At 41.7% G+C, this 10,970-nt stretch overlaps 1 protein-coding gene across 1 annotated transcript; it reads right to left on the bottom strand.

The window, feature by feature from the left end:
* Nucleotides 1–9,412: 9,412 nt before the first annotated feature.
* LOC141613657 (uncharacterized) lies at nt 9,413–10,570 on the bottom strand. The gene has a single exon (XM_074432401.1). The coding sequence runs from the start codon at nt 10,568–10,570 to the stop codon at nt 9,413–9,415; it is 1,158 nt and encodes a 385-aa protein (XP_074288502.1).
* Between the last annotated feature and the right edge of the window lie 400 nt (nt 10,571–10,970).

Genomic DNA, 10,970 nt, shown 5'->3' with positions numbered 1-10,970 from the left:
ATTCTTCATACTCACCTCATTCTTTCTTCTTATTTCGACCCTTGAACCTCAAATTCCTCTCAAAACTCTCCTCTCTTCTTGTGTTGTGGGTGATTATTTGGGTTAATTGCTTGTTAATTTTGTTCTTTTACTTTCCCTATTTAATCAAGGTATGATTTCTCCTCTATTTACATGTTTTTGTTACTTTAAATTTGTTGGGATGATGGTATAACCTGAAATTTCGATTCATATGGGCAGATTATTGCTTTTAATTGTTGAAATAAGATTCACATGCTTCCCTTTTCATGAATGTTGGTGATTAATTGCTGTAAAATAGGCTAGAAATTGTCAATTTGGGGACCGAAATTTCTAGGGTTTACAAAAATCAAAATCGATTTAGGGTCATTTTCACATGTTGTATGATGAAATTGAGTACTATACTTTGTTTATATCATGTTGAAGAATTAATTTTGATGATTTTCACCTTAGAAAGTTGCCTTAAAACTCCGTCTTAAAAGTGCCCCAAATGGGAATTCGTTTTCTATATTTGAAAGTTTGGTGTTGCATATGATTGTTTAGGTAAGAGTAAACTTCAACATGGTAATGGTGGTGTTAATTGATGGCGGATATGTCCAAATAGTTACAGCTGTAGAGACCGTCTGACAAGTCTAACTGAGTTGTTTTGTTTCTAATATTGAAGGTTGATGATGATATGTTCTAAATTACGTTTCTATGAGCATGTTTACATATCTCACATGTTATTAAAGCATATGTATAGAATAGCATTTGAATCATGCTAGGGTGTTAGAATGGGTTGAGTAAACCATGTATATCATGCTAAACTTTTCACAACTATCGATTATGAGTTGCTATAAACTGAATGTATATATCAAATTGGGAACTTGTTGGTGAATGTGTGTACCTAGCTAAGTGTTCAAAGTTAATTGTATGAATTACGTGCTTCACATGTCTATACGAGTTTGTTTAAGTCATATGCTGAAACAGATGCCGAGACCGAACGTAGGGACCCGTCAGAGTAAACGGGGAAGGGTTACCCAGCCTGAGATTGGGGAGGGGAGTGGACCAGTGGTACCCGCGGTACCCGCGGTACCGGAGTACCCTTCGATTGTGTTTGTAGATTTTTTAAACAGAGGGAGCATTTTGTAGCTTTGCAAAAACGCAAGATGAGGTCAACGAGGTGTGTGGATACCACACTTCTGACTGATTTGGGAATAGAGACGGATGTCCGTCACATATTCGAGACTTTGGGCTTTACGGGTTTGTATCGGCTGAGGAAACATTCCTACCCTTTTCTTACCTTGGAGTTTATGAGCTCCTTTAGCTATGACCCAGCTGCCCAGACCGTTGAGTTTCGACTGATGAACACCAGTTTCTTGCTTACTATGGACCTTTTTGCTTCTCACCTTGGGTTGGCCAAGCCTCCCAAGGATTCTATCACTGATATCCCTGCTGAGTGCGGTGTCTGCCGCCTAATGCCTTGTCTGACCGGAAAACCAGCTCCCACCTCAAGCAACATGCTGATTAATGATGTTCAGCATGTCACATTGAGGATCCTTCTTCGTTCTCTCTCGAACCTCCTTTATGATAGACCGGATATCATTAAACTGAACAACCATGAGGTGTTGCTTCTGATGTCCTACTTGAACCCGGAGCAGGCCAGGAAGGTGGTCTTCAATGCTCCTGCCATCGTCTGCGCTAGCCTTGCTTTGATGGCTACTGCCACTTCCCGGTACCTGAGTTGTGGTGCTATCGCCACTCGGTTAGCTGAATAGCTAACCTCCTTTGAGGCTTCTTTGGAGTACGTGCCTCTGGCTACACCGGTGCCTACGATGGACCGTGACTACTATCTCGACCTGAAATGGTTGAGAACTTTGGCCGACGGTAGCCTAGCCTGGAGAGTGTGGGGAATGAGTTGGATGGGAATCCCGGCTCCTGAGCACCTTCCACCGACCGAGCCGTTAGAGCCGGTGGTGATAGCTGTTGACTCCGACGAGGAGGAGGAGGATGATGACGTGCCCCGCCACTTGCAGACCTATCTCATCGATGATACGATTCTCGAGGTGATGCCCGAGCCGAGGAAGGGGGAGAACGCGGCGGTAGCAGAGGAGAGGCCCAGGTTGGGGAGAGGACCCCGTCGAGTGAGAGAGAGGGCCGCTGAGACCAGACCACGGCCGGTAGCACCACCACAGCAGCACCCTTTTCCGTGCTACCCCTACCTTGACACCCCGGAGACGCGATCGAGTTACCTAGCTGAGAGAGTGTCATCTACTTTGACACTCAAGAATATACATGAGATGGCGTACACTCAGGGGATTGGGACCGAGGGACCGCATCCGGTTTGGTGGAGTGGAGTTGGGGACTATAGTGGGGTTTTCCACTCCTACCGGGTGGATCAGTCAGCTTGGGGGACGCCGCAGTCCTTTGCCTATGGTGGCTTGACCCCATGGTACGTGGGTCCGGGAGCTGGAGCGAGTGTTGATGCAGACATTGGATCATCGGGAGCGGGGACTTCGGGAGGCGATGGTGGTGGTGATGATGTGATGGAGGAGGAGGAGCAGCAGCAGCAACAGGAGTGATACTCCTATTTCTTTATTCTTGTTGTGATCGGTTGATGGTAGTCGTCGTTAGTTATGGTAGTTGTTGGTTGTCAGAACTTTTATTTTCGGATTTTTATGCTTGGCCATAAGGCCGGATTTGCTAGTTCACTTTGTTGCAGGATTTTCTGAGTCGGGAGGTCATTCCGACTCAAGTTATGTGACGAGTATGTATATATACATGTGGGTTATGACAGGTTTTCCTAGGCATTTGACCTGTAGGTACTCGACAGAGTACCCCCATACTCGGTCGAGTAGCTGCAGGTATGACAGAATTGATGCATTCTGATCTCGGGGCTACTCGATCGAGTAGCCAAGACACTCGATCGAGTAGCAGGGCACTCGATCGAGTACCACTACATACTCGATCGAGTAACACTGTTACAGGAACTTTTCGAAAATTAAAATTGTTTAATTGTTATATAATTGCAAGTTTGGTGTCTAACGTGGTTATTAGCGAATAGTAACATGTTCGGATCGTTTATTTCAATTGTTGGAGATCGTGCTTGGTTTTAAAGGCGTATTTGCAACGAATAGTGGAGTTGTGATTATTCTAATTGCATTCATTTTACATCCGTTTTGTCCACAAGTAGTATTTCACCGGATCCTATATACATACAAATGCAAATGATATACGTATACATGCTTGGCGGTGACCAATTGTTTGAATAAGGTTGTATACATCTTTATGATTGACTAGTTGTACGAGTATATGATTAGTGAGTAATGTCCATAATAAATAATATGGTCTTAATCTATGTCACGATACAAGTAGTAAGTAACGTGTGTGATAATTTGGTGGTGAACTTCGGGGACGAAGTTCCTTTTAGAGGGGAAGAGTAATGTCGCAAAATAAAAAGGCTGATTTTGAGATTATGTTGTTGTTTGTTTATAATGCTTTGTTGTTTAATTACAAAATTTGCTATTACTTTGGCCACATTGATTGTATGAAGTTGTAATTGGTTACGTTAGTTCGTCGAGTAATTCATACGTTGAAGTGAAAATTGATAGTATGTTTAAAAGATGGTCATAAAGAGATAGTTGTGGTGCAATGTGTCGTAGTAGAATTGCGTTGTTGAGTAACATGGTGGTATAGTCGTGCGGCATGAAGTTGATATGAATATGTTTCGTGTTGATAGTTGTTACTAGTGAATGAAGTAATCCCTTAATATGACGGGTGATCGTTGTTGGTGTTGGTTTGCGTTGCAAGGTCGGTGTTTTAGACGATAGTTTGTAAGAGCCGATATACATATACATATATTTAGAACGTTACATAATGATGATGATGACATGGGGGATGGCGTTTCAGGGGAGTAGATGAGTTGATGTCGAAAGAGTGGTGAGGTCGTTGTTTCCCGTGTCTTGTGTGTTGAGGTAGGTGAGTTGAACTTCGGGGACGAAGTTCTTTTTAAGGGGGAAGACTGTAATACCCGCCCTTTTAGGGACCCTTTGACCATCATTGACTGACCTTGGGAGCGGGAATAGTTCTTAGAAGTGCGTGCCAAAGCTATCTTGGGATACGTGTTATGGGTGGTACTCGATAGAGTAGAGGCTACTCGATCGAGTAGCGTGGTTACTCGATCGAGTAGGGGGTCACTCAATCGAGTATGTGTGGTACTCGATCGAGTATCGGGTTTTCAGCGAGGGTTTTTAATCGTGTTTTGTTAAATCCGCAAATCATTTCCGCCTCATTCCTCCTATCCTTTAGTCGCCTCTTTCCCTTCCTTTCACCATAAAACCTCCATGGAAGCCTTTTGAAGGTCCTTGTGCCTTAGGAGAGCATAGCTTGAGTCGGGTAGCGGTCTTTTGCCGGGTTTCTCCTCATAGGTATGTCGTCATCATCATCCGTATCCTTGTTTTTGCAGTTAGGGATTGCTTGGTAGTAATAGATGATTGTGTTGTGATTATAGGCTTTGCTTGATTGCTGGATATGTCGTATGTTGGCATGGATTGGTTGCAGTTGCTTGAAGGTAGGTTCGCCTACTCAGTTTCTGTAGATGGTCTAGTGTGTCGGTTGTTGTGGTTGTATTGTGGTTGTCGTGTATTGTCGTATTCGTATTGCAGCGGTTGTTGATTGATTGTTGTTGATGGTTATGATTGTTTGTCTCTGGTTCTCGAGATGCGTTCTCGGCTGAGTGGAGTCACTTGCGGGAGTGGATTCACGCCCTAGTTTCGCCCTTCGTGGAACCCGCCATGGAAGGGGATGTGCACATTAATGGGACAGGGTTATCGCTCGGTATAATGAGCGGGGATTTGGTGGGTACGGCTGCGGTCCCCCACTGGCAGGGCTGGTCCAGTGGACAGTCGGTGACGGAGATTGATCGGTGTGGGTGTGCTTGTGTGTGACTGGTTGTGTTGTATCGTACTGTTAGTGTTGTTGGCATTGTTGTATCTTATCTCAGTACTGACCTTGTGTGGTTGTCTTGTTGTTTTATGTGTCTGCCGTGATCCCTTATGGTGAGCAGTCTGTCTTAGCAGGTGTTGATATCGTTGATAGCTGGAGTCCGGGCAGGGATGAGTCTTCACGAGATTTGATAGTTATAGCGAGTAGTCTTTGAGTTGTATCTTTTATCTCATCAGTTGGTTTTAAATCACTTGTAATATGACATAATAGTTCTTTTATCGACATTTGAATATTACTGTCCTCGGGCAACCGAGATGGTAATGCCCTTATATGCTAAGGAAGGCCTAGTTAAGGCTCCTCTGGATATGGGGGTGTTACAGGCTCTGCTTCTTTAGCTTTAGAAGTAGCTTTGGAAACATTATCGTTAGTTACAGGGTGTACTCGATCGAGTCCAGTGGTCACTCGATCGAGTCCAGTGGTCACTCGATCGAGGATCCTATTTTCTTTCAATGTCGTACCTGAAACAAGCAAAAAATCATTAACGCGCGGGGAAGATAGGGGAGAGGGGGGGGGGGGGGGGTCCTCGATCAAGTATGCTGGATCATCGATCAATCATGTGCTTACTCGATCGAGGAACCAAGCTGTTCCTCTGTTTTTCGTCTTATTGCTTATGTCGTGTTTGATCTTTGCTTAATTGTTTCTCGTCATCGCTTAACTCGAGATTACCCAATCCCTTAGGATGCATATAAGGAACCTCATCTTCAACACTGGGCACATCCGGACTTTGATAAATATTACCGCTCCTCAAAGAAATAGCATTAACTTGTTCACGTGCTTGCTTTCCTTGAGGAGGAAGATTGTCGGACTGTTTCGAAGGATTTTGAGCTGCCATTTGAGCAACCTGAGTATCTAACATCTTGTTGTGAGCTATTAGTTCGGAAATATGAGCTGTTTGCTTTTGTTGAATCATCAAACTTTGTTGCAATAGAGCCTTCATCTCTGCCATCTCATTACTTAGAGCTTGAGGATGAGGTTACATCTGTTGAAAGCCTCCTTGATTTTGTCGAACAAAGTTTCCTTGTGGTTGATTACCACGATTTGGAGGGATAATATAAGCATTATGCGGTGGGGCTTGAGCAAAAACATTCTGCTCCTTTCGGGGAAGAAGTTAGAATAGGGAGTACCTTGCTTGAAAGATTGGAAGGCATGAACTTGTTTAATGGTACTCATGCACTTGGCCGCAGTGTGGTCATCTATCCCACATCTCTCACAGGACACTACTTGATTAATCATTGCATGGACCGTTTCTTGCTTATTACCCAAAGACTGAGATGTCATTAATTCAGCTATTTGAGCCGTTAAGGCCTCCAGGCTCCAGCTGTGCCGCAATAACATTATCTGAACCACTTCCTCTCTTGTTACCTCTAGGGTTACCATACTCAGCAGTGTGAGTAGCTATCTGATCAATCAACTTCCAAGCATTACCGTCATTAGTATTATGCTGGAATCTTCCATTGGCAGCGGAATCAAGCAAAGCTCTGTGATCGTCAGACAACCCGTTGTAAATTTGGTTGCAAAGGAACCAAATTTGGATACCATGATGAGGGACGGATCGAACTAGCCTTTTGAAACGAACCCAGTCTTCATTAAAATCTTCGGTGGGACCTTGTTTAAAACTCGTAATATGGCTTCTAAGGGCATTATTTTTCTGTGGTAGAAAATACCTTTTATAGAATGCAAGAGCTAATGAAGTCCAGTTAGTGATTGCGTCAGTCTCCATATCCAAGTTACGTAGCCATTCTGCTGCATCATCTCTCAGAGAGAAAGGAGAAAGAGTCTTTTGACTTAATCTTAAGTCACCCCAGCTGTCAAATATGTGAGAAATTTTTCCATGTGCTTGGCGGGGTCCTCTCCTACTTTTCCTCCAAATAAATTTCTCTCTACTAGGCTTATATAAGAAAGTTTGATCTCAAAAGTCCCTTTATCAGTGGTAGGGAGCTTAAAACCTTTAGGAATGGAATCAACGGTGGGTTCGGAATGACTTGCCAGGGTCGGCATATTTGATTTTGTAGAAATAACGGGCGCAGAAATAAGTGTGTCCTCTTCTAAGGATGAATCTTCTGCGAAAGTAAACCGCTCGTAGTCAAGTGTACTCAAGTCTTCCACCTGACTTACTTCTCTTTGAAATTTCCGTCTATAGCGAAAAGTCTTCTTTGGCTCGGGATCAAAAGGTATAATCTCTAACCTGTTAAACCTGGGCATACATGAAAACAACAAGAAAATATCAAACTGTCTCAAGGAAGTTATGCTTCCTAAGACAAAAGACAAAAATAAACAAAAACAAACAGAAAAATTGTTGCCACCCCGGCAATGGCGCCAAATTTGATAAGGTTCTTTTCAGTCGTTTGGCCTTAATCAAAATAAATCCTAGTTTAGTACTAACAAATAGCTAATGGTAAGTCAGGTATCCAATTCACAGGAAGGCAAGTTAATTATTCTAGTTTGCTAGTATTTAGATCGTCTTAAAGTAACCAATTTTCTTGGGGGTTTGTTTGGTTTTAATGCTAACAACTAATCGCAAGTGAAATAAAGATTAATTCAAATATATTAAAAGAGTTTAGGGATCTGGTTCAGTAGGTAGTCATCCAAGGGTAAGGTTTAATTCATTGATTTAGCAATTTATATTGTTGAAAGTCATATGACCGGTCGATTCTAATATGTCTTTTTAGATCTAAACTTAACATGCAATCGCTATTATTAAGTCGGTCTAATTCAATTATCGTAGCCTATACTAGTCTTAACCCAGTCGGTGAAAATCCTAGTTTTTGCAAGACTAATTAACCAATTCTGATCAGTAATTAATTAACTAGATGTAAGACGATAATTAAACAACAATCAAAAGCAATTTAACGCTCAATTCATTAATAACCCTTTTCTAACAACCTAGATCCCCTTTCACCCTAGATTAAAGGCTTAGCTACTCATACTAAAGGGAAGAACAACTATAGCAATAATAAGAAACATGACGTAAAAAAATAAAAGATGAATAATGATTAAATAATAATAATTGAGGAATGCTTAGATCTGGAAGTAAGAACAATAAACTAAACTAAACTAAACTAAGAGTTTTAGAGAGTTTTCTAGGGTAAAATATCGTAACTAGGTAAAATAAGACGTAAATAAACTTAGGGTACGAATTAAGTATTTATAGTAAAACATAATCGACTTAATTGTGGAAAATACTTGAAACAAATGGTTCCTCGATCGTGCCTATGTGCACTCGATCGAGTAACTAACTTCCTCGAAGGAGCCTAGGTGTAGTTGATCGAGGCACCACTCTGTTTCTACTCTTTTTCTTCGTGTTGTCTTCTTAACTTCGCTTCCTTCATTCTTATGGATTCCCGTGCCATACTTCCTGTGTTCCTTCATGCCCACTCCGCGATGTCCATTTCGTTTCTTTGTTCCTCAAATGCATCATTCCTGCATTAAACATCAAATAGCGGAAGTATCGACATTCTAACATAAAAGGCATGTAATTAATATAAACTAGCACGAAAACCCTATCGAAAGTAATGAAGGGGAGGCATAAGTATGTATATAATTATGACTCATCAAACTCCCCCAAACCATCTCTTTGCTTGTCCTCAAGCAAAGCATCACATATTACAAAAGACAATCATACAAATGGCGAATAAATAACTCAGAGCTAATGTTTAATGGATACAAATCCCAAGCTATCCAAAACTGTAACAAAGCAATGACCAAAGTGTACCAATAAAACAAATTTAAAGGCACGGGTAATAGAAAACGCAACTCAAGTCTCAAGTCACGGTATTATAGACAAATGCCAAATACCTTTCGATCTTGTAAGAAAAATTAGTCGGATTCTCGCGGATTCACTCATGCACTCATAAGTATGTACGGGTGAGTTATATGTGAAGATAGAAAGAAGTAGAAGCACTCACTCAACTTATGAAATATGCATGCAATCTAATGTGATAGAGATTTCCCCAACTAGTATGCATCCAATATGTAGACAAAAGTACATGTATTAAGGACAATAAGGGTGGCAAATGGGTTAAAGGGATAGAAATGATTTGTGCCAAAAGCACGTTATGGATATGTGGAGCTAAGACGGTAGTCGCAGCGCTAAACCAAAACCAAAATCAAATCTATGATAACAAATGAACACAAATTAGAGAAATAATCTTAACTTTACAACACATGAGAGCGAATGAAGTACTCTCCAAATATGTATTAGACTCTAACGACCATCCTTTTGATCCTTGACAAACCAAATGAAGCAATCAATTTTTTTCTTTTTCAATTCTTTTTTTTTTTGTGGGAAAGGTTAAGTATATTATATCAACAAAAGAATACATCATTCGAGTACAGTATAAAAAATGAAATCACAGTTACAGAATCAGCTCTATCATCAAAAACTTAGTCTAAAAACTCAGTGTAAACTTCTAATCTATGTTTCATCAGTGGTGGGGATAGCTGAAGTATTCCTTGCCCAAACTCTTGTTAGGACTCCCTGAATAGCCTGATGGACAATCACCCTAGGATGGATCACCTTGTTCATAACTCTTGCTTTGTTGCGTGCTTGCCAAATCAGGTAGGCTAAGTGAACATGGCAGGCACAAACTATTTTGCGAATGAGAATGTTGTCTCTTCTCCCTCTACTGTTCCATTTTATAATATCATTTGGACTGAAGTCCACCTGCAGCTTTAACTGCATCAAGGTAACACATCTCTTGCTAAAAGTACACTCAAAAAACAAATGATCATGATTTTCATCAGCACTTTGACATAGGTAGCAGTTCATATCTGGACCACCACCCATGCGTACTAATCTGTCCCTAGTAAGAAGTCTGCCAAGCATAACGACCCAAAAGATGAAGGAAGTTCTAGTCACATTCATGGAGTTCCAACAGATTCTCCACCAGGGAATTCGTGGTAGGCGCTGCCTCATCCATTTATACCATGCCTTGATGGAATAATCTGCAGGTGTTCCCAACCATAGATCGGAATTGTATGCATTCCTGAACTTAGCCATAATATGCGCAATTTTTTTCCAAGACCAGCTACAATCATTTGGAGGAGTGTAGTGTGTCCAGTAGGAGCCTTTTAAATAGACATGATTGATCCACCTAACCCACAAGTGATCCTTCTTTGAAGCAACCCACCAGACATATTTCCCAAGCATAGCTGTGTTCCAAGTTTTAGCATTTTTAAGGCCTAGCCCACCTTCTTCTTTGGGTGAGCAGTATTTCTCCCAATTAATAGCTGGAGCATGCATATAAGAGTCAGTACCCCCCCCCCATAGATAGTTCCTGCAAATACTATATATCCTGTTCATAATACAATTAGGAATAAGAAAGATGGAGGCCCAGTAGGAGTGCAAAGTATGTAGAACAGAGGTTACAAGAGTAAGCATACCAGCATAAGAAAGATGCTTAGCCACCCAAGCTCTTATTCTGGCAGTTATCTTATCAATCAATTTCCTCCCCTCATTCTTAGTAAGATTCTTAGATGAAATAGGAATGCCTAAGTATTTGAAGGGGAGAGACCCATGCTTAAACCCAGAGATTTGTAAAATATCAGTCTGTGGACACGTGCCCACCTTCATATTCCCAGCCGATCTGTGGACAATGGCAGCGGTCTTTTGAAAGCCACGCTCGGCGGCAAAAAAATGTTTTCGACCGGATCGTTTTAGATCGGTCGGTTTCGTCTCGGTAAGAGTCTCGAAACGATTAGAGATGTTCGGAGTCGCCACCAAGCATTTATGGGATGCTTGGAACCCGTTCGAATCCACTTTATACCTCGGTCAAACGAAGCACAAAGCAGTGTTTGACATAGGTACTAAAGATAAGGAATCATCCCTCTTTAGCATCCTATCTCTAGAATGACTCTCGTACGCCCTGGATAAGGTCGTCCACTATCCAAAGTTTCTGAGTAAGAGGTAAAGGTACGTATTGGGAAGCCCTTTAATCAGACACCCAATCCCGCCCGCGGTAGCGGCCTCTACT

Source organism: Silene latifolia, chromosome 11 (genome assembly GCF_048544455.1).
Source record: "Silene latifolia isolate original U9 population chromosome 11, ASM4854445v1, whole genome shotgun sequence".
NCBI classification, from domain to species: domain Eukaryota; kingdom Viridiplantae; phylum Streptophyta; class Magnoliopsida; order Caryophyllales; family Caryophyllaceae; genus Silene; species Silene latifolia.
The sequence above is the reverse complement of the archived record's forward strand: the minus strand, read 5'-3'. Positions and strand labels throughout refer to the sequence as shown.

Excerpts from the sequence above, each read along its gene's own strand:
- LOC141613657 (XM_074432401.1), bottom strand. The coding sequence starts at position 10,570 with ATGAAGGTGGGCACGTGTCCACAGACTGATATTTTACAAATCTCTGGG.